The following is a 24,331-nucleotide window of genomic DNA, read 5'->3' on the forward strand; positions in this document are numbered from 1 at the left end:
AGGGCTATGAGCTCAGCTAGTTGGCTGAAGTACCTGGTGGCAAAGGTTTAGCCTCTATGGTCTCAAAATTGGAGACTACTCAAGAGCACTCAGATATGCAGATGACACCACCCTTATGGCAGAAAGTGAAGAGGAGCTAAAAAGCCTCTTGATGAAAGTGAAAGAGGAGAGTGAAAAAGTTGGCTTAAAGCGCAACATTCAGAAAACGAAGATCATGGCATCTGGTCCCATCACTTCATGGCAAATAGATGGGGAAACAGTAGAAACAGTGTCAGACTTTATTTTTTTGGGCTCCAAAATCACTGCAGATGGTGACTGTAGCCATGAAATTAAAAGACGCTTACTCCTTGGAAGGAAACCTAGACCAACCTAGATAGCATATTGAAAAGCAGAGACATTACTTTGCCAACTAAGGTCCGTCTAGTCAAGGCTATGGTTTTCCCAGTGGTCATGTATGGATGTGAGAGTTGGACTGTGACGAAAGCTGAGCACTGAAGAATTGATGCCTTTGAACTGTGGTGATGGAGAAGACTCTTGAGAGTCCCTTGGACTGCAAGGAGATCCAACCAGTCCATCCTAAAGGAGATCAGTCCTGGGTGTTCTTTGGAAGGACTGATGCTGAAGCTGAAACTCCAATACTTTGGCCACCTCATGAGAAGAGCTGACTCATTGGAAAAGACCCTGGTGCTGGGAGGGATTGGGGGCAGGAAGAGAAGGGGATGACAGAGGATGAGATGGCTGGATGGCATCACCGACTCGATGGACATGAGTGTGAGTGAACTCCAGGAGTTGGTGATGGATAGGGAGGCCTGGTGTGCTGTGATTCATGGGGTCGCAAGAGTCGGAAAGAACTGAGCGACTGAACTGAACAAGAGGAGTAGTAAAATCAATGTGTTTTCTTTGGGTAAATATGCCCTGGATCTTATAATGAACTGAAATGATACAAAGGAGCTGGGAATAAACCTTCTGGCAAGGAAATTAACTCAAAATTTAAACAACCTGCCACCCCACCACCCCACCCCCCACAAAAGAAACCTCAATGTGAACAATCCACAGAGATCTCCTGCCACTGGAGTACAAGGTTAAATTTGATCGCTGAGAAAAGTACCCAAGCCCATTGAACCAGTCATTAAATTACCATCCATTTTCTTAAGCATTTCAATGAGGTCTCTAGATCAATGGTTAACAAGCCAAAGAGACATGCCTCTGTGTTTAACTCTCTCTCCTGCCTGGACTTTCAACACACTGGGGCAAGTACCGAGTAGGTATAGTAGAACCGCACATTGGTGGATGACTCAGAGAAGACTGTTTTGAGAATTTTTGTCCACCGATGTTGACCAGCTCATGCTCCTTATAATGGACAGCTCTTACATGGTCATTGAAGTAGTGGGTTAGCAGGCAGTCAAATATCTGAAAGTATCAATACTTATTAAATACTCAGGAGTTTAGATTGTCCATGGTTTCTTCGCTCCCTAAGTGACAGATCTCTTCCCCATGGTAGCTCCTTTAGCCATCATTCAGAATATAAAATTGACTAGCCCTAGAAGTATTGCTGTCTTCAGAGTTCCGTGTAAACATGCATAGAGTCCTCTTCATACCAACTTGACCAAATAACATATTTATACAAACATAGGCAGGTCATTGCCACATTTTGAGGCACATTTTTATACCAGAGGAATGAAAATACTAGAAGAGGACAGAGAAGGTATGTTCTCACCGTTTGGCACATTTGTGTTTACGGTAGCTTTTAACCTGATGAGACTTTATATCTCACCCCTACAGGAAGGCAGTCAGAGCGCCTGGCATTTAGAACCTACTGGGGCTGGTGGAGTTTTGAGTGAAATAGTCTACAGAATATAAAGACACTAATCTCAGAGAGAGGAGACCTTTGGTAGGAGATTATGAGAACTTTATGGGTAATTGTTCACACCAGTGCCCCACTTCCCTTCTGAATTGTGACAGTGTTAGTCAGTCGGACGTGTTTGACTCTTTGTGACCCCATGGACAGTAGTCTGCCAGGCTCCTCTGTCCATGGGATTCTCCAGGCAAGAATACTGGAGTGGGTTGCCATTTTCTTCTCCAGTCTGAATTGTCACAGTAGCATTTAACTGGTACACGTGATTCTCTTTGTCCCTCCAGGAGTCCTCTAAGTGGATGAAGGGAAATAATATGAGCCCATTATCACAAATGCAGGAACTGCATTATTAGAACTTGTGGAGTGTGTTAACGCAAAAATCAGGAATAAACTAGTTCCTGGTTCAGCCACTGCTGCTACTCTTGTGTTCTAGCGATGGGATGTTTCTCGTGGCCCTTAAAAAAGAGGCCGCCACTTCTTTGTGTACTCACCTGTAGGTGAGATAATAGATATTTAAGAAATTTACCCCCAGGTTTAATTCTTGGTCTGTTTTCTTGTTCATTTTGTTGTTTGTTAGGTTAGTCAACCTTACTGAGTTTTCTCATCCTGTATTCAACAATGATAGTTTCCCATAGTTGTCCTAAGGATTGGACAAGATAATGTATGGGAAATGTTTAGAACTGTGCTTCTGATATGATAGTTTTAAAATAAGAGTAATAGTAGTCATGATCAAGATCACAGAGATGGAGTTGGTGGTATACCTGTTTCACCTCTTTTGTGTCTTGGATAAAGATAAGAGACTTCTTAGCATCCTCAGCAACTTCCACACAGATGTGATTTAAGTGTCTGCCCCCTCCGTATAAGCAGCTTCATGTTCAAGCCTCAATTTCCTCAGCTTTAAAATGAGCAGGATAGGGAATTCCTTGATGGCCTAGTGATCAGGACACCAGACCTCCACTGCAGGGGGTGTGGGTTCAACCCCTGGTCGGGGAACTAAGATCCTACAAGCTCTGCAGCATGGCCAAAATAAAACGAGGGAGATAACCACCTTCAACACAGAGTGTCTTCGTCCACTCACTGTTCTTTTGGTGGAGGTTGCCATTCATCAATTCAACAAATTTATTTACAGAGAACTTAATATATATTACTGCATTAGATCTGGAGCCAAACTTAATGAATTGAATTAAACAGACGTAAGTCCCTTGCCCTTCTGAGGACTAGAATCTAAGGATGTGAATGGTAAGCAAATACATACAAAATCACACACATGCACCCACACAAGAGAATTCTAGGCCATGATAAGAGCTACAAACACCAGAGATTGCTGTCTAGATTAAAAGAAATAATGTGTGTGAAAACACGTCATTGGCTATAAAATGTGGCCCTTCAGAGACTTTATTTTGACTAACACAACACCTGTGGCAGCCAGTGGCTGCCGCACATGCTCAGCGCCTAAGGTTTCCTGGTGACACCACCACTCCTTTTTCTTTGAGGCTTATTTCAGAGCAGAGAGTGGAAGGGAACCTTTCTGTTGAGTTTATAATAGCAATTACAAGCTGATAAGGGCAAACCATTCATCAAACGATCATACCTCCGGACTTTATCTCTTTGGGTCAAATGTTTCCTGATTGATATTGACTACCATATCTTAAGCAGCTTTGAACAGATAAGAAGCTAGAAAAGAAATTCCTTTGAAGGAGATTTGAGAAAATTATGTTTTCTGATTTTTTTTTTTCTTTAAAGAGAGAGATTAACTTCTTATTGTTCTTCTTAAAGAGCACAAAAGCTACAGAATTGCCGAAAATGCAAAAAAAAAAATTATGGGTACATACTGAATGAATTTCCACTGATCCAAACTATCATCTATGTTGATATTCTTTTTTTGTTCTGAAATTGTCTGGAGAGAACTTTAAAAATATTACAAATGACCCTGTACCGAAGATACCTAGGAACAGATATCCCAAGAAAAGATACCTTCTTGGTTATTACATACAAGTGCCATATTGGAAAAGTGCTGTAAGCAGAGTCTCACAGGTTAAGTATAATTCATTTATTTGTAGAAACAGTGTTGGGAAGGTAGGTTTCTGACCATGAGCCTGATAACCAGCTTCTAATTGAAATGACCATAAACATTGCAATTAATCAATTATGTACTCAATTATAAAGTATATAATTACATTCTGAACAGTAAAAAGCCTCCTAAAGTGTATATAAATCAGTTAAACAGGGCAATACAGTAACCGATCACATAAAATCATATTTGATGAGACATGTCATCTATCACAGTGTTTTCCACACAGTTCTTATCTTACATCTTTGTGATTCATTTGTGCCATGTTTTTTTGCCGCAATAAATCTCACAGTAAAGGAACTTCTTTATCTTGGCCATAGAATTCGGAGACATTATTTTGAGCGGAATGACTAGGGCATCTTGAAAGATTTTGGAGTGGGGAAGATCTGGGCACATTTCTAAGGCTTTTTGGAAAGGTAATCTGTATTGGTCTGTCTGCCTTTACTCGTTATAAATTTCTCTGTAACAAGCTTGGGCATTTTTGCTTACGTTGTGGTCTTGATACTGTCTCCACAGTTGGCGTGTGTTGCCTTGAAATTAGCTAGATGACCTGTGTTTGCTTGCGAACTTCCGGCAATAGATGCTCGATGTTACAACAGGTATAATTAGAAAAACATGCTAAATACACATCACTCTTGATCAAGTCACTGCATGTTGAGAAGTATAGGCAGAACTAACTTAGGACCACATAGTGGTGCCTATATTTATATAAATTTTTTAAGTTTTATATGTATAATCAAGCAGGTCATTCCAAAGTAGGCTGACTTAGGAACAGTGGGACTGAAGCAAAGGAAAAGCATATCTGCTTTTTTTTTTTTTTTTAACATTTTTTTTTCACTATTTTATTTTTTTTTTATTTTTTTCTTTTTAGTTTTTTATTTTTTAAATTTTAAAATCTTTAATTCTTACATGCGTTCCCAAACATGAACCCCCCTCCCACCTCCCTCCCCATAACATCTCTCTGGGTCATCCCCATGCACCAGCCCCAAGCATGCTGCACCCTGCGTCAGACATAGACTGGCGATTCAATTCTTACATGATAGTATACATGTTAGAATGTCATTCTCCTAAATCTGCATTCTCCTAAATCTGCATTTTTAACTTTGGCAAGTTGGAAGAATTTCTGATATTTTGATAAATGTATTCCAGAATGCCTTTCATTCTGTGGATGTTCAAGAGGTATTTGTATCTGGTGAAAATACACCAAAGACCCGGGTCTTGTAAATTCTAACTTGTGCCTCAGAATGGATAATGGAGAAATATGAGTAAGTTCAAGAAGGGTAGCTTTCTAAGAAGGCGGTGATAGCATTCATTTCTCTCCTTTTCCTCTCCTTCGGTTGGGACCAGATTCCAAATGGCTTTTCCATAAGTGAAGGCAGAGTCCAGCGTTTTCTCATGATGTACTCTGCATAGAAGTTAAATAAGCAGGGTGACAATATACAGCCTTGATGTACTCCTTTTCCTATTTGGAACCAGTCTGTTGTTCCATGTCCAGTTCTAACTGTTGCTTCCTGACCTGCATACAGATTTCTCAAGAGGCAGGTTAGGTGGTCTGTTATTCCCATCTCTCTCAGAATTTTCCACAGTTTATTGTGATCCACACAGTCAAAGGCTTTGGCATAATCAATAAAGCAGAAATAGATGTTTTTCTGGAACGCTCTTGCTTTTTCCATGATCCAGCGGATGTTGGCAATTTGATCTCTGGTTCTTCCGCCTTTTCTAAAACCAGCTTGAACATCAGGGAGTTCACGGTTCACGTATTGCTGAAGCCTGGCTTGGAGAATTTTGAGCATTACTTTACTAGCATGTGAGATGAGTGCAATTGTGCGGTAGTTTGAGCATTCTTTGGCATTGCCTTTCTTTGGGATTGGAATGAAAACTGACCTTTTCCAGTCCTGTGGCCACTGCTGAGTTTTCCAAATTTGCTGACATATTGAGTGCAGCACTGTCACAGCATCATCTTTCAGGATTTGAAACAGCTGAACTGGAATTCCATCACCTCCACTAGCTTTGTTCATAGTGATGCTTTCTAAGGCCCACTTGACTTCACATTCCAAGATGTCTGGCTCTAGATTAGTGATTACAGCATCATGATTATGCAGATAATACCACCCTTATGGCAGAAAGTGAAGAGGAGCTAAAAAGCCTCTTGATGAAAGTGAAAGAGGGGAGCGAAAAAGTTGGCTTAAAGCTCAACATTCAGAAAACTAAGATCATGGCATCTGGTCCCATCACTTCATGGCAAATAGATGGGGAAACAGTAGAAACAGTGTCAGACTTTATTTTTTGGGGGCTCCAAAATCACTGCAGATGGTGACTGCAGCCATGAAATTAAAAGACGCTTACTCCTTGGAAGGAAAGTTATGACCAACCTAGATAGCACATTCAAAAGCAGAGACATTACTTTGCCAACTAAGGTCCGTCTAGTCAAGGCTATGATTTTCCCAGTGGTCATGTATGGATGTGAGAGTTGGACTGTGACGAAGGCTGAGTGCCGAAGAATTGATGCTTTTGAAGTGTGGTGATGGAGAAGACTCTTGAGAGTCCCTTGGACCCGCCGGGAGATCCAACCAGTCCATTCTGAAGGAGATCAGCCCTGGGATTTCTTTGGAAGGAATGATGCTAAAGCTGAAACTCCAGTACTTTGGCCACCTCATGCGAAGAGTTGACTCATTGGAAAAGACTCTGATGTGGAGGGATTGGGGGTAGGAGGAGAAGGGGACGACCGAGGATGAGATGGCTGGATGGCATCACCGACTGGATGGACGTGAGTCTGAGTGAACTCCAGGAGATGGTGATGGACAGGGAGGCCTGGCGTGCTGCAATTCATGGGGTCGCAAAGAGTCGGACACGACTGAGCGACTGAACTGAACTGAACTGAAGGCAGAGTCGCGGTGGGTAGTTTACCCAATCCCTGTTGCAAGAAACAGAACCACACAGAACAAGTAGCCAAGGCAGGACTGCCCAGTGGTGTGACTGAGAGGCCTTCCCCTACATCTCAGGGGGAGCTCACATGGTTCTTTTCCTCTTTCCTGAGAAATGTGCTAGCAGATACTTGTGGGGAGAGCAGGTGGTTTGTTCATTTATCCATATGGCCAACCAACACGTGTCGATAACCAGCTTTGTCATTGTGTGTAGCCCTGTGTAAGGATATGGGACTAGAAAAGCAAGGAACGCAATATAGTGCTGGCCTTTGAGGTACACACATGTTCCTGGGTGCTCCCTCGGATTCAGTAGACACTTAAAGTATAGTGCTGTAAGTGCTGTGATAGAACCAAGTGAATCCTTCCCAGATTCAATAGAAGAGAGGAAAATATGTATTATTTTTTTAATTTCATTTAGTCCTCGGAATATTTTACTGCAACTAATATAATTAAGGGACTGGCAAGTTTTACAAGTGACTAATATATTAATCCCACTCTTCCCTTCTGCCTTGTGGGATTGTCAGTTGAGTCAGGGCTTAAAAATGGAACTTGATGAGATTTGTTCTAAAGATGTTGACTAATACCAGTTAAACCCCTAAACATGACACGCAGATTGACTATGTCTTTTTCACTCTTTTTAAAGACCCAAAGATGCACCTCGTTAATAACCTGCTCCATGTCTTTAATAAAGAGCAGGCTAATTAAAAATTGTTTGCTAGCTGGAAATGAATAAATGAAGAATCACATATTAAAACAGGCATCATCAGCCTGCATAAGGAGCTGAACATGGCTAGTGGGGAATGAGAGGAGTAATTGTGAGCCTTTTATCACCGAGGATGACACCTAGAAATGTAGACTTGGATACAGGAAGTCGGGTAAGGAGGCTCTTGGCAGGGCGGGCAGCCAGCTTCATCTCCCACTGTGCCCATAATACAAACTGAAAGAGCAGGGAAGGAAACAGGGTCTGTGTCTCCTCGCTTCCTCCGTCTCTCCTGTCCTGCCTGTCCATCAAGCCCCTTCCCGTCACAAGTCCTGCACCAACCTCTTCAGATCCATCTCTGTGGCTTGTGAAGATCTACAGTGTAGAAGGTATTTGGCATGGTGATGCGTTGGTCTCAGGGAGACAGGGAAGAGGATATCGGTCCCTCCCCTTATGCTCTGTCCAGCTGGGCAATATGGGACTGTTTTCAGTTTCTTGACCTTGCTTTCCTATCCCTTGATTCTAAACCTCGGCATATGTCCTTCCTGGAAAAGAAACCGTGTCATTTTCTCACCCTTCAGACTGGCCAGCCTGTTTTGTCTTGCAGATCTCAGCTTAAACACCACTTCCTAAGAACAGTCTTCTCTGATGTTTCCATGATTTCAGCACTCCTGTGGTATTCTCAGAGCTTGTCCTCTTGCTTATTGATAACATCTGCCCACCCACTTTACCCTGTCCCTCTATTCTCCATGTTAGAACCTCAGCCTTGTGAGAGTAGGGCCAAGGAATGTCTTGGGAACCCATGTACCTAGTATATAGCCTACATATCCTAGGAAACCAGCATAATGTTGAAAAGATATTTCAGTTCTGACTAGCAGCAAACCAACTCAATTCTGCTTCCCTGGAAAGCAAGAATCTTGTCTCATGATTCTTTGGTGACCCTTGTAAGGCTAATTGGTGCCCAAGAAATGTTTTTGAAAACAGTTCTTAATTCTGTTTTTATATTTACCTTAACTAGGCTTGAGAAGAGCTTTCTTTAATGATGTGAGGGACACGGAGAGGATGAACGAGCTCGGGCTTGTTTCTCTCTTAGCTGGAAGGACTTGCATAAGCAGAGTATCACTAGTTTAGAGTACTGAGCGAGCAATCGCCTGCGAACTGTGTGCCAGTTGCCACTGTGTTCTGCTCTACAGTCTCTCTCCTCTTTGCCCCACATCTCAGGAAACAAAAATCTATTCCTCAGTAGGGTCTTTGAGTAGGCTGCTCTATGAAGCAGATAGCATGGTGTGAAGACACATGAGCGTCGGGGTCTCAGTCTCCCCTCACGGTTACTCACCACCTTTTGTGCTCCTGGGAAATTACTTAACCTTTCTAAGGCTCAGTTTTCTCATTTTTAAATTGATAGTAATGATGCTACACACCTCAAGGGGATATTATAGTCATCTCTTGGTACCCTCAGGGGATTGTTTCCAGGGTTCTCTCTGATAACAAAATCGGAGGATCCTCGAGTTCCTTACATAAATGTATTGTTTCCGTATAACCTTAGCACCTCTCATCCATCTTAGTCATCTCTAGATTACTTTTTCATTTTTAATTTTATTGAAATACAGTTGACTTTGGGCTTCTCTGGTGGCTTAGATGGTAAAGAATCCTCCTGCAATGCAGGAGAACCTGAGTTTGATCCCTGGGTTGAGAAGATCCCCTGGAAAAGGGAATGGCTACCCACTTCGGTACTCTTGCCTAGAAAATTCCATGGACAGAGGAGCCTGGTAGGCTACAGTCCATGGGGGTCACAGTCGAACACAACTGAGCTACTTTTACTCATAGTTGACTTACAATGTTGATGGTTTCTGCTGTACAGCAAAGTGACTCAGTTATACATACATATATATATAGCTTTTGAAAATATTTATATGTATTTTTTATTGAGGCGTAGTTGACTTCAGTGTTTCAGGTGCACAGCAAAGTGATTCAGTTATACATATATCATATCTTATTTTTCAGATTATTTTCCATTATAGGTTATTACAAGATATTGACTCTAGTTCCCTGTGCTCAACAGTCAACCTTTCTTGCTTGTTGTCCATCTATTTTTTTAAATTAGAAATGTCATCTTTAGATTGCTTTTAATGCCTAATATGATGTTAATGATATGTAAATATTTGTAAACACAAGGTAAACGTTTTGTAAACACAAGGTAAATATTAAGTAAACAGTTGCTGGCAGGTGGAAAATTCACGTTTCACTTTTGGGAACCTTCTGAAGTGTTTTTTTTTTAATATGGATGTTTTGATCCGTGGCTGTTGGATCTGAGGATGCAGAAGCACTCGGATCCAGAGGGCCAGCTCTTCGTGAGGACTGTGTGAAGAGCTGCTTGCAGTGTTCTCAGCACAGCACCAGGCATAAGACACTTGTTAGTGGCCTGCAGGATCTGTCAGTGCTCACCTCAGCCCAGAGAGACCCGATAGCCTCCGTCTGCTACCAGGGTGGTGGTGGTGGGACAGTACCCAGAGAGACCTAGGATCCATCTGTCCAGACTGTTCCAGAGCTAACGTGTTCTCGCCTCCATTTTTGTCCTGCCCCCTCCACTGCTGCCCAGCGCTTGTGTGCAACAGCACGGACCACTCTCAGTTCCAGGTGTGCCATGTCCTCCTTTATCTTGGTGGCTTTCCAAGTCAACTGGAAAGTTTAGAATCGGATGTATTTATTCAACACTTTTCTTTTTTTATCTCTTATAACAGCCTCTCTTTTTTTCTTTTTAAGTTTGTCGTCCTCAACGTTTTTCTAAACTGATTTCATAGGGAAGACAATCTTTCCTTGGAATCAACCAACAACCAACAGGAGCACACTTGACCAAAAAATAGTGGGAAGACAATTGTAGGGCATAAAACCCAAAAATAATGATGAGAAGGATGGTGATGATGCTCATATGCTGTTCACTATATGCCAGGCACTCATCTGAGCCCTGAATCATTGTCTCCACTTGGCAGAGGATGAAACTCGTTGCCTGTGTGAACCATATAGTGGAAAGAGTATGTAATTAGCTTAGTTTGCCCTTAGAACTGCATCCTGATAGAAAAGTATTTTTCTCCATTTAATATCCAACAAAAGAAAGAGATCACCTTACCACAAGTTCTCCCCTTGTTTAGCTGAGACATTTGACTCAGTTTATACACATCTGCATCTCTGTAGCTTGATCATGACGTTGGAATGTCAAAATTAATAAAAGAGGGAGGAAAACAGTATGAAGTGAAATCTACGTTTACTGGTAAGAAACATAAAGCATTTGGCATCAGCAGAAAGCTTAGTCTTTGATGTGGAAAATAGAAGAGTTCTTGCTGTTTCCATTTGGGTCAGAGAAAGAGATGATGGCTCTATGATAAGTTCAGTGGGTTCTAAAGCTAGATGTAATAATCGAAGAGTCACAAGTTGTCCTGCCCTGAGGACATGCAAGTATGAAATACCCATGTCAGGAAAAATGTAATCAGTGAGGAACCACACAACAGGAAAAGCAGAAAATATGTAATAAGACAGGTCCCAATTATCCTATGAGTGAGACTTTGTTATGAGATGAAGCTATATATATATATGTGTGAGTTGGAGGTTGATGATGGATGATGGAAGAGACGGAGAAGTATGGATGGGTAATTTTTGGTGAATCTCCCTTTTTTAATTTATTTTTTATTAAAGTATAATTGAATTACAATATTGTCTTAACTGTTGCACAGCAAAGTGACTCAGTTGTACATATATCTGTATGTGTGTGTATATATATAAATATTCTTTTCTATTATGGTTTATCACAGGATATTGAATATAGTTCCCTGTGCTATACACTATGACCTTGTTGTTTATCCATTCTATATATACCAATTTTGATGGATCTTTTTACCTCCAGACTTACAGAAGCCAACAGCCTGCAGTGTCCCTATTCTGGACAGCAGCCTGAGGAGGAAATGTTTTATTTTAGGTTATGGCAGTGTCCTCAGTTTTAAACAATTCCCCCCCGCCCCCCCGTGTTTTCAAAAATGTTCACACGATTAATGCCTCTTGCATGTATTCAACAAAAGTTGCCTAGCAACCATCAAGAAGCATTTTTGGAGCGCAGAGGGTCTAAAAATGAATGAAGAGCAAAAACAGTTTGTTGCAGCTGAAATGACCAGGTTTCTGATACCAGGTTCAAAGCAGATCCCCCAGGAATCAGGCTAGACATCCCTTAAGAGTAACAAGATATGGTTTGGCATACTTAGAGACCCACTGAAATATCCTGTTCATACTGATCACATGCAAAGAGGGAATGTGGAAGATACAGGAGGAACCTCTAAGTATAGCTTGATCCACTTCTCTGCCTTCAGGCCGGCTGCCTCCTGCCTAATCCCGTGTGGATGTGTAGATAATGGGGTTTTGGAAAACACTTAAGAAGAAGATTGTAACACCTCCTCTGGGTAACCCATTTTGGAATCTTGCAGCCTTTGGATTGAGACCACTAGGTAAAGAACATGGGTTAATCCAGGAATTAACCTCTTCTCTTCAGGTTACTGATTTATACCAGTGATTGGCTCTCATAGTCATATGTTATTCTAAATAAAAACAACCTATCGGATCTTCTGTATCAGAGGTCGCAAATGCAGGTGCCCAGAGGTGTCAGCAGAGAACCTAGAGGGAGAAGAGTTGGTGGGGCTTATGAGAAATCACGAAGCAGTAGAAACCCATGCTCTGCCTAAAGGAGCAGCTGGTTTTCAGCTCCAGTCTTTTGTTGTTTTGTGGGAATAAGAGCCCACAGTTGTCAGAGCTCTCAACTCTTTAAGAAGAGCCAGGCATGTCAATTTCTATGTGAAAAATCTCACGATTTTCAATTGATGATAAATAAAATTTTTTAAAAAAATCTACAAACTAAGTAAACTATGATACCAGGCAAATTTGGTCTATGAACCAGTCTTATTTAATGAAACTGTCATGTTATATAGATGAGGGAACTGAGGGAGGCATGGTGAGTGAGGACATTTATTCAGATTTAATGAATATGAGAACTCCGTAAAGTGAGGATCTGTGCTGTTTTATCCCCAGCTGGACTAGCACAGTTTCAGGCATGTGATGGCAACTCCACAAGTATTTATTGAATCAACAAATATTAGCTCCTAGAAGCTAAACCAGGACTTGGTTTGGCCAGTAAGAAATCAGGACCTTAAATACTTGTTCTTAAACGATTTTATTTTCTAAGTGACTTTCATTAACTTCTGTTTAGATAGAACTTGCTCTTTTGCCGTACTGTGGCTTGTTTAAAGTGGTATTTGATTAATAGGAATGTTCTGGTGAAAATGTCAGAGGAAAAACCCTGGATTCTATCTGGAGTTCAGCCTTCTCATAGATCTGTCTATACTGGGATTCTTATAAACAGTAGGCTTTCTTGGCCTATCATATTTAATTCCATTCAATTATCTGTCTATTTATTGAGCTCCTACAATGTGCAGAGGCCTCTGTATGGTGATTTCAAGACATAGGGGATTCAGGGGACCTGGGAGGGATCAGGGTTCAATGATAATTTAGAGAATGAAGATGTGTGGCATAGCGTCTTTTTATTTATTTTTTAAAACATTTTTTTTTTAATTGGAGTATACTTGCTTTACAATGTTGTATTAGTTTCTGCTATACAGCACAGTGGATCGGTTACATGTAAACACATATTCCCCTCTTCCTTGAATTTCTTTCCCATTTAGGTCCACAGACAATTGAGTAGAGTTCCCTGAGCTATATAGTAGGTTCTCATTACTTATCTATTTGATACATAGTATCAATAGTATATGTATGTCTATCTCAATCTCCCAATTTCTCTCTTTAAAAAAAAATTTTTTTTTGGTCCTATTTAGCAACACTTCACTGTGTGGCAATTTCCTTTCTTCACTTTTTGTCCTGAGATTTAATCTTGCCCCAAATATAGAGTCAGTTATCACCAAGACATCCTCTCTTTTAACAACCTCTGGTTATTGTCTCTGTGTTGGAAGACTCAGCCAGAGTGGACAACATTCAGCCTCCACTGAGGTATACCAGATGTCGAGTGATCCTCTGGCTTTCATTGTGCTTATTCCTTTTTCTTGCATTCTGTAAGCTGCTTACCTCTATGCCAAGGGTTCAAGTGTTTCTACTGTGTCGATAACACACCCACTAGAGAACTACTGGCCTCTTGAAATGCTTGAAGTGATGTGTTACTTCATGAGTCTGTGCATGTAATAGTAATAATAATGAAGTCCACCATTTATTACTGTTTCCTAAATACCAGATAATGTGCTAGTCACGTTGTCTCATTTTATCTCATTCATAGTCTTTCTCAGTCATAACTGTTCAATCCTTTTTTTGGATAAATGGGCAAATTCAACCCCAGAGAGAGATGGACTTGCCCAGGGTCATACAGTTGCTTGGTTTGTAAATTTTATGAAGAACTATCTGCTCTCAATGCCTCTGCTTTCTTAACTTCCTTATGAAACTTGGGGATCCAGCAACAGTTTTACCAACTTCACCAGCCTTCTGTGAAAGGTATACCTTTTTTAGAAAGCCAACTCTAAGGGATGCTTTAAACAAAGTGAGTGATTTTGAATGAGACTGGGTTTAATTTCAAAACAGTGTCCTTTGCTGGCAAAGATAATCGTATGTAATGTCATCTTGCAACCTCTCTGCATGTGTGTGATTTCATAAAACTGGTGTAGCAGTTTATTATTATAAAATTAGTATCACATAGAACAAACCCGGGACCCAAGCCAGATGAAATAGACAATGAGTAGTTATATAAGGTTTTGGAAGCACATGTAGTAAAACACAAGCTCACTGTATTTTCTTCTCAATTGTCTGCTGTTCGTTAATGTTTCCTTTTCAACATGATTGCATCTCAGTTTAATAGCACTTGCCATCTCAGGCTTTATGGTGCCAGGCCTGACATAGTTACATCCCCTTTGTGCTAAAAATATTGCATGTATATATTCAACCGCAACCCGACATGTTTAGCTAATGGGTTACTCAAGGAGCTATGCGCTTATATAATTAAGTGATGTATGTAATTTTGTGTTAACACATTTGCAATGTGTGTTTCCCTGGTGATTGCAATACTTTATTCCGTGTAAAGTGTGACATTTTAATTCCCGCTGAACAATTTCCTACCTTGATTTGCCTTGTTTTTGTGGCAGGGGATTATTTTGCAATCAAGATAAAAGCATTATTTATGAAATTTCTAGGCTATCCCATTACTGGGAACTTTTAACTGCAGATCAATCTCCTATTTTATTGATCTTTGTTAAAAATCTTTATTAGAATTTAAATTTGATCTCTACAGATTTGCCGAGACTTTGGCCTGCAGGAACACTTTTTTTTTTTTTTTTTTAAGGCAGCTTTGCAGGGATGGGGTTTTATTAAAAAGTAGTTCTCAACAGACAGTGTGCCATCTTCCCCAGAGAACTTTGTTTCTCTTCCGTGTTGCTCTTTCACCCTGTTTAGGTTCTCCAGTAGAGCCAGCATCATCCTGTGGGCTTGGAGGGTCTTGGCAAAACAAGTCAGATTTATAGATTTTCACAGACAAGGCAAGTCTCTGTTAAGCTTTTAAGTGGTTGACAATAGCTGGGTCTCAAAGTTACACAGTGGGAATTAAAATGTGAATGCATATTTCCCCCCCTTATTAATGGCCACTGTGACCAAGGGAAGGTGCTACAGGCAGGAAGGTGAACAGCCCAGCCACTTTCCCCTCTTCAGAAATATTTCTTTTCTCTCATTGAATCAGCTGTCAGTGCAATTTAATAAACATTTACTAGACCCTCACTAAGTACCATACACTGCTTTCAAAATAGGATCGTCAACTGTTCTGTAAATGTTTATTGAGCATCTACTATGATGATGCCGCTGTGACTAAGACTGATGTCATCTCTTTAGTCTGGTGAGGCAGAGAGACCCACAGATGATTTCAGTACAGGGTGCCAGGTGCTGGGGCAGAAGCATGCTTGATCTAGAAGTTACAGACAAAGGAAAACTCCCCCAGTGGGAGATGTGGAAAATTAGGAAGTGTTTTAGGGGATGCAATTCCCAATGCAAGTCTAGGGGAACAAGTACAGGTTGGGGCAGGAAGGACAGAGGTGAAGAAGGAAGGGTATTGTTGCCAGAGCTCGGGCACACAGGTGTGGAGCCACGTGAAGAGCCTGGAACCTCTGGGGCCTTTGTTACTGCTGGAACCTAATGAGGATGCTCAGAGGCAAGGTGGGCAGTGGTTCATGTCTCCCGCAGGTCTTGAATTCCCAAAGTCTTTCCTCACATGAGGAGGCCCCTGGGCTTACTTTCAGCCCAGCCCAGCAAAAGCAAGCAGGTGGCAGACGCTGACGCCAAATGCCGAGTATTGCCCTGCTGGCTTCATGAGCGTTTTCCTTTTAGTCCCTCCCATTTGGGTCTGAGCAAACAGCTGGGAGTGTGGTGCGCAGAAGTCCCGCCAGAGGACCCACGGTCGTATGCTCCAAGTGAGCTTTCTCAGTTGTGTGTTTTGGCATTCGAACACAGCGGGAATGTCCTTGTCAGCTCCCATTTGACTTTATTAATTGCAGTTCCTTGGAAAGTGTGTTTTAGTTACGTGGTCTTGGGATGACAGAGCTCACCCCGCAGAGAGACCCAGGAGGAGGTATTCGGGGCCCGTTGCAAAGCCATCTGCTGCCGAGGCACCACTGCTGGTCCCTTGCAGCCAGCAGACATGGGTGTCTGTCGTGCTCTGCCGCTAGCTGTGTGACTGTGGGAAGTTTGCAGTCCCTGGGCCTCCCTTTCCTGACAAGTAGAATCCGGATTTGGACTCAATGGTGTCTGAGGTTCACCTTCCGCTGGAACTTCATCATTCTTTAAATTACTCAAATGAAGAATCCTGCCACCATCACAGCTCCTAGCGGTGATCTTTGGTTCCAGATCCACTAGAAAACCCGCAGGCCACTTTCTGCACTTCACGTCTTCTCTGGGTCTATGTTTTAGAAGGCTGCCTACGCTAGCACTGAAATCTCGGTTTTAATTTTTTAAGATGCAAAGGGAATTGCTAAGCTTCTGAATATTCCTGGAAGATATGGTGGTATGGATCAAATAATCCACTTCATTAGTGGTGTCACAGGAGGCTGTAACCTAGCAGCTCCATTTGTTTCCAGGCCCCGCCCCTCCCCCTGCCCCCCCCCCCCCCCCCCCTGCCCCCTCCCCCCCCCCCCCTGCCCCCTCCCCCCCCCCGCCCCCACTTCCCAGAGCCCTGAGGCTGAGGTTAATAACGTCAAAAGAATGTTTTAAAATTGCTCTTCTGTTGATTCCAAAGAGTCAGAGCCCTCACGTGGTTAGAGTCCTGGGCTAAGAGTCAAATTCTAAATTTAATTCTAGCCTCTGTGAACGTCCTCGTGCCTCACTCTCTCAACATTAACTGATGTTTCAGTTTTCTCATCTGCAAAATAGGCCTAAGATCCCTTGCTCCACAGAAATATTTGCAGACAGCTTTGTGGTACACAAGGATTGGCATTATATTGGGGCAGAATATCATTTTTCATTCCATAATGGGACTGAAACAAAAGCCCTTTTGAGTATGCACCTTGTGTAAACTTACCATGCTTAAATGCTGATGAATTTCAGAGGTCAGCAAACACCACCCCCTTTCTTCATTATATTTTTTAAAGCTAAACAAGGCTAACTAGGGAATTCATTTTGGAATAAAAAGACATGAAAGAAAGGGTATTTCAGCTTGCACAATAGTACAAAGGAGAACAAGAATCATCATGTTTGCTAAAGAACTCACAGCTGTTTAATTTTGTAGTAAAATTACTTTAAGAACTTTGCAAATTCAAAGACAAAACCAAACAACTGTTGTTGCAACAGTGAATTTCCACGTGTAAGCGGAAAAGCCAAGTTAAGATTAATCTGCCCCTAAAATCACATTAAAAATACAGAACGTTTTTGTTAATGCTGGTTGGAGGAGTGGCTTTTATCTGAAGAGAAGACACATAAAAGAGGGAAATGGTACGTTTACTGGTAATAAGATGAAAAATAGTTTGTGTTCTCATGTACTTTGCCCCCAGCTTTTTCTTAAGCTGCTCAGTCTGTTTTAATACCAGGTTTGTTTGCTTTTTGGGGATGGGCCTGTTAGGCAGGAAATTGTTGAAAGGCCTACAGCAGAATTTTTATTTAAACGGTGTTTTCAAAAATTAAAATTAAATACCAAATCGAGTAACTGATGATTAAATTTGGAGTTCAGATTTTTATAAAATTTTATTTTTAGACGATAAGTTCTATACCTGTACTTGTTCTGTAAATTCCAAGTTCCCATATGTTGCCCATTGTCAGAAACAAATAAACTGTTCCTCATTTAAAAAGAAAAAAAGTGGTTTTCTTCCATATTAGGGAATTATTCAGGCTTCTTTCCTTGGTTCCTATAATTCCAAGCCAGTTGGAACATCAGTCTATTTTTGGTTATGAAGAAACTTTTAAAATGTAGGCCTGATTTTTTTTAAGGTTCTAAATCTCATAAAAATCAATTTACCACATATATAACAGTTATGGTTGTAAATATAGTGAAGTCACTGTATTCTAGAAAGACTGATTTCTAATTTCCATATTAGCCCCTCCCCTCATCCTCCTTCCCTCTCCACATAGGAGGGCTGCTAACTGTAAATTCTGACACGCATAAAACAACATAAGGTTGTGATTTGCGACTGTTTCTGTCGAGGCTGAATGTTCTTACCTGAATTTGATTAAACTAGTTAGTTTCTGGGTTTTTATGGTTTTCCCACCACATCACATAGATTGGCCACAAGAGGGCAACCGAGAGTTTCCTTTCAGCTAACAAAGCCAGAAATGGTTTTAATATCAGCTAAGTGTTTTAACTTGCTGAGGATTTATTTCCCCGCCTTCCAGTTGCCACACATGCAGCCTCCGAGTTTCCACTAACAGCGCATAATAATCCAAATAAAGTTCTTCTGAGGGAAAATATAGACAGACTGGTCCAGACAAGAGCTTTTGCCCAAATAAGGAATCCTTGTGTGGAGACCCCACGTGTTAGATAACCATCGACTGACAGTTGGTCATGAGTTAATAATGTTGGATGCTGAAATATGTATACCATGTGCTATAAAAGAGTTTGGAGGGTAAAGACAAATACTGCTACAGTTAGATGTCAGAGACATACCAGAGGTGTGCAGACTGCTTCCCTAGATGTAAGTTGAACCTGCTAAATAATTCCATAAAAATTATTGTTACAAGTATTAGACGGTGGAATGAATAATTGTCATTACACATTTTGTTGATGTTGTGGAGATTTTAGTCTGAATCTCTCTGCATGCCATTGCCTTAAATGCTATGTCAACTCTTGCCTTCTAAGAAAAGAAAATATTTCCTAACTTTATTTCCACTGCTACTGTTGCTGTTTTTATTTCTATAATGAGAACCCTAAAAAGGGGGTGGGGGAATTCTATGAAAGAACCCAGGCAGGTGTGTAACCCTTTGACTGGCATGTTATATTTGGAGAACCCTGTTCCTCCCCTAGGTCGGTTTCTGTGTTGCTGCTGCCACAGGATCAAAAGAGGAGGAGGGGGAGGGGACAGGCTTTAAATTCAGCAACTGTAACAAGTTATTTGGGAGGATGAGACCTAGGCCAGCCCTCTTCTCAGGGTGATGCCCCCTAGTCTTTTGGGTGCTAAGATTGGGAAAAGAATGCATCTTCTCTCCTACCCCCTAGAGTTCAAACCTTTTTGTTCTGTCCACTTTTCTGGGCTTATCGGAGCTCCATTCTTCAATGAATTCTCTTTGTGTCATGTGAAGCTGTGGGACTTCAAGTACCTTGGGAGAGCGATGAAGGCCACGCCCTTGCCTTTGGGCCTGACTGTATCTGGCCTCTCTACTTACTGGCAGATGAAACTCCAAAAAGAAAAACACATCCAGACCATGAACCTACTCAACAGTTTGTGATGGAGAAGCTTTTACTTTCCAGTGAGTCAAAATCACTCATAATCTATTTTCTCTTATTCAGTTTACAGATGACTTACCTTACGCCTAGCTCATGCTGGCAGCAGGAAAGAATAGTAAGGAAAATAAAAAATTAGCTCTTTTTCTCACTTTCTTCCCCTTCCTCCACTCTCTCACTCTCCAAATCTGATGTCAAAGCTTAAAATTTGCTTTGGCTTTTTAGTTAAGGAAGTTAATGAAATAACATTTTCATCAGAGCCATTTAGTTCCTTTGAGTCAATGATTACCAGATTTGAATTTTACAAAGGAGGCATTTCAGGTTTGGCAAAATGTTCAGATACTAACATCTATGCATGACTACCCTCTAAAACAGTGAATAAAAGTCTAGATTGTACTGAAACTTTGAATCATGATTTTTTGCTTATTAGTTTAGCTTCAGATGTTAATCTTACTCTGCCTGCTTTTTAACACACATTTGTAAGGACCTATCTATAAGAGTAACATTGAACTGTTGACTAAACCAACATCGCCCAAGAGAAAGATAATGCAAGTCATATGTGAATTAAAATGTCCCAGTAACCACATTTTAAAGGATAAAAAAAAACAGGTAGAGTTAATTTTAATAACATTTAATATAATGCAGTATATCTAAAATATTTTAATATATAATCAGTATAACATGTTAGTAATGGCCTATTTTATATTTTTTGTGTATTCTTGGAAACCTAGTGTGTATTTTATACTTACAGCGCATCTCAATTCGGACTAGATGTCTTAGGTGCTCAAGAGCCCTATGTGGATAGTAGTTGCCGTATTGGACAGAGCAACTCTAAACAGTCTTAGAAACTTTTTAGCTTTCACGGAAATAAGTGAACCATTTTCCGTGCGTTCTCCATGTTCACTATGAGATTCCTATGGGTATCTTTCTGCTTTTCCCTGCAGTGTGACATCCTCTCACTCCCAGGAGCTGAGCTCCCTAGCCGACCCCACTGGGTTATAACAAGCTGACCTTGTTTAATATACCACCAGGCGCTGTGGATCGTATTGCCACTTCTCCACACACACCCCCAGGCCCTTTCTCCTCATGCCACTTGGCTGCAGCACACATATTCTCTGCCACCTGTGGGCTCCGAGAAGCGACAAACAGGAATAGTAACCTTTTTGCTTCTAAGTAAGAGACTGTCCTACTTGTTTTTCGCTTTCTTTTTGGCTGCACCGTGTGGCATGCAGAATCTTAGTTCTGCCATCAGGAACTGAACCTGGGCCCTTGGCAGTTAAAGCACTGAGTCCTCAAGGGAATTCTCGGAAACTATCCTACCTCCTGTGGCTGCCCAGCTGGCACAGCGGTGAAGGATCTGCCTGACAGTGCAGGAGACGTAGGAGGTGTGGGTTCAGTCCCTGGGCTCAGAAGATCCCCTGGAGAAGGAAGTCACAACCCACTGCAGTAATCTTCCTGGGAAATTTCCATGTACAGGGGAGGCTGGCATACTGCATTCCGTGGGGTCGCAAAGACTCGGACGTGACTTAGTGACTGAGCGCACACATCCTACTTCTTAAATTATTCTTTCTGAATGGCAGAAAAACATGAAGAGAGTGAAAAATCCTCTTTCAGCACAAATTCTTTTCGGGATTTTTAAAAAGAAATTGGGAAACTATTATATGATGATCTTTTACTTGTCCTTATGTGTTTGAAAAAGTGAAAAGCCTATACTATAAGTCCAAGTCTATAATAAGTTAAATATCTCCATGTTAATCCACACACACACACACACACACACAATCTCTCTTACTTTTTTCCAAGTTGGGAATGTTTTCTGTAGAGAGGTAGCAAATCAGTTATCCTTAATGTTGAACATGGAATATCTCATTTCCAAACCTGGAGAAATGGCTGAACAAGAAAGTTCTGTTTATATATGAGTTTAAGAATTCTTTTGATATTTACTGCTCCTTGCAAGATTGTTCAAGACAAAACTGTAGCTTTCACTTCTGTGCTGTCACATACAATGGTGACCCCATAGAACGTATCAACCATGGAGTAGAATAAGCAGGTTTATTGATTGTAAAAAAAGAAAAAGAGACAAAGATTAATTCTCTAAGCTTAAGAGGTCTTTATAAACTTCATAAATTATAGCCATCAAAATGTCTTTTAAAACCATTTCCAGAGTGAATCTTTAAATAGCCTAAAACAAAGCACTAGTTTCTTAAGTTAATATTCTCTTGATATTACAGATAATTATATTAAGAAAGATTTAAATCTGTGTATATTGAATAGTTATCAAAAAATGCAAACGAGTTATTTCAGATTCTTAAGAAAGCAGATACAGTGAGCAGTGAGACAATACATTTGTTCTAAGTGTAGTAGTTGCGATGCAGCTTTTTTCCCTCAACATCCAGCATGATCTTTCCTTTTATTTAAACTGAGGAGCTGGGGGTTTGGAGTTGGCTGATGGATACCTGACATCTGGGGAAATGAATAGCAGGAGAAATGAGTTGCGAGGTAGATGTGAAAGTCACATTTGAGCCACTGTGGTATTTGAGAGTCCAGTTGTTAGTTTTGCTGGGGTTGTGACTTCATGACAAGACTTTGCAGCTGGGGGAGGAAACGGGATCCTCTGTGTGCAGTCTGAGGAGCAAGCTAGGCCCTCAGGTATCCACTCTGCCCCGATGTCTCTTTACAAAATATTTGGAATTCCAGTCTTTCCATAGGCTCCTGATACCATGGTCTATAGACTCCATTATCCCAAAGATGAATAACCATTTGCAGGGCGGCTATGAGCTGCTGCCTCTATCCCCTTACAGCTCCTGAAGGGGCTTTTTCATCTGAGATGGTCCCCCTGGCAGAATCTGTGGGTCACCAGACAAACCAAAGTCTGAGAGGTCTGGCACTGATTTCAGTCACCTCCCCTTTTCAAGAATTCTCTCCATAAAGAGTCAGTACTCTGAAGACCCAGAATCTCTCCTCACTCTCCACCTCGATTTAGCTCCTAGATTTTGCCCACCAAAGTGATGGTGAAAAGCGACTATGATCCCTTCCTTCTTTGCCCAGTGCCTGTCATACCTATCATAGACCTCCAGAATGTTTCTACATTCCTTTAGAATTCCCTACATCATTTTGGAAGAACAAATAGATAGCATTCGGTCATTTAAATCCTGTCTCCTCCCTCAAGGCACAGAGGGGAAATAAAGATAGAGATCTGCCCATCACTGGTGGTGAAACCTGAGTGAAAAAGAGGTTTGCTCCTGCATTAATGGCAAGAATGCACAGAGACACATGGTTTCAGACTAATTAGCAATACAGATGAGCTAGCAAGTCAAGTTCCATTTATAGGCTGGGGGAAGGGGAGAAGTAAAATAATCTGTGTTGTTAAGTGTTTCTGAGAAATGAAGACCTCCAGGGCAGAGAGAAGGCGGATCAGGAAATAGCTATGCAAGTCACATGCCTATGAATTTACTAAAACTTTGATCAGAGGCATTAACAATTGCTCCAGCATTCACAAGTATGAAACAGGAGTGAGTAAGACGGGGCAGGTTGGGAAGGCATTACAAAAGTGTTCGCTTACATGGTTTGTTGAGCAGTCAATGAAGTCCACAACTGTTTTGGACTTAAGTTGCCTGAGCAGTCCAGGTATGGCCAATGCAATAATACATTCCACTCTCATTAGTGACTCTTAGGGACCTCAGTGACAAAGAGCCAAAGTGCCTGGACCTCATATAAAGCCTGCTTATTTTTTTTTTTTTCTCCAATCGTCTTTCTCATAACACTTCTGCTTACCCTTCCACAGGTGGTAGGAGAGGACCTGGGTTCTGTGAGAGTGTAGTTCATTGGAAATGCTTAATTGTATTTAGTAGGCACTGTGGTTCAAGCACCGTTAAGGTGCGGCTTGGGCTGAAGCAAACTTGGAAACTCCAAGTGGCCGTCAGATCCAGAGTAGCGAGTGTGACCACAAAGAGTCGGGCACGACTGGGTGACTAACATTTACAACACTTGCTGGCCTCAGTTGACAACTCTGCTGCTGCTAAGTTGCTACAATCATGTCCAACTCTTTGCGACCCTATGGACTGTAGTCCGCCAGTGTCCTCTCTGCATGGGATTCTCCAGGCAGGAATACTGGATGGGTTGCCGTGCCCTCCTCCAGGGGATCTTCCCGACCCAGGGATTGAACCCAGGTCTCCTGCTTTGGCAGCAGGTTCTTTACCACCAGTGCCACCTGGGGAACTCCTCACAACTCTGGACTCACCTTATTAATGCCTTTATTTGAGAGAAAAAAAAATTACTCTTAAAAAGGAAACGATCAGGAAAATTACAGGACATGATATCACTCTTGCAGCTTTTTTCTTTTTAAATTTTGTTTAAATTGTGCCTATTGCTCTGAAATCATCATTTAAGCCAGAAAGTCCTCCAGGATGGAGTTGTGCTTGTTAATGGCCTGATGTGTGTTCGCATCTCAGCACAGTTGCTTCCCAAACATTTCTGTTGAGTGTGGAAAATTATTTATAGACCAACAGAATAAAAGTAAACTTGCATGATCTTAAGTCCATATAAATAATTAATGCTTTGTGAGTTCACGGAGTCAACCAGTTATCAGACACTGAGTCCCGGCAGCTGCAGTTTTCCAGCCCCACTCTGTGAGGTGTGGACTGGGGAGTATATGGAATGTAACTGTGGATTTGAAACAGAATTTCAGGGAATCGTTTATGAATTTAAAAGCAAAAATGTTGGCTTTAAGTTAAAGCCAACATGAGAGCTGAGAGCTTCTGTTTTTCTTTTCTTTTTTTCCCTAGTATTTGAAAACTGAAATTCTGTGAGAGATTATCTGTGAAATGCCTTTCTTTTATTACAC

The 24,331-nt window shown here is 41.3% G+C and overlaps 1 protein-coding gene across 4 annotated transcripts in view; it reads left to right on the plus strand.

Annotated features, from left to right (window-relative positions):
* ARID5B (AT-rich interaction domain 5B) overlaps positions 1-24,331 on the plus strand; it is a 191,971-nt gene that overhangs the window by 117,207 nt on the left and 50,433 nt on the right. Inside the window, exons 1-2 of one of the 4 annotated variants that reach the window (XM_060406498.1) lie at positions 18,685-18,742; positions 19,347-19,514. The exons of 2 other annotated variants lie outside the window; for them this stretch is intronic. In XM_060406498.1, the coding sequence (XP_060262481.1) occupies positions 18,700-18,742; positions 19,347-19,514 (211 nt within the window). In that variant the 5' untranslated portion in view covers positions 18,685-18,699. Of the gene's footprint in view, positions 1-18,684; positions 18,743-19,346; positions 19,515-24,331 lie in introns of those variants that run through there. One more of the 4 variants, XM_042240972.1, reaches the window with a different exon arrangement.

This window comes from Ovis aries, chromosome 25 (assembly GCF_016772045.2).
Source record: "Ovis aries strain OAR_USU_Benz2616 breed Rambouillet chromosome 25, ARS-UI_Ramb_v3.0, whole genome shotgun sequence".
Lineage (NCBI taxonomy): Eukaryota > Metazoa > Chordata > Mammalia > Artiodactyla > Bovidae > Ovis > Ovis aries.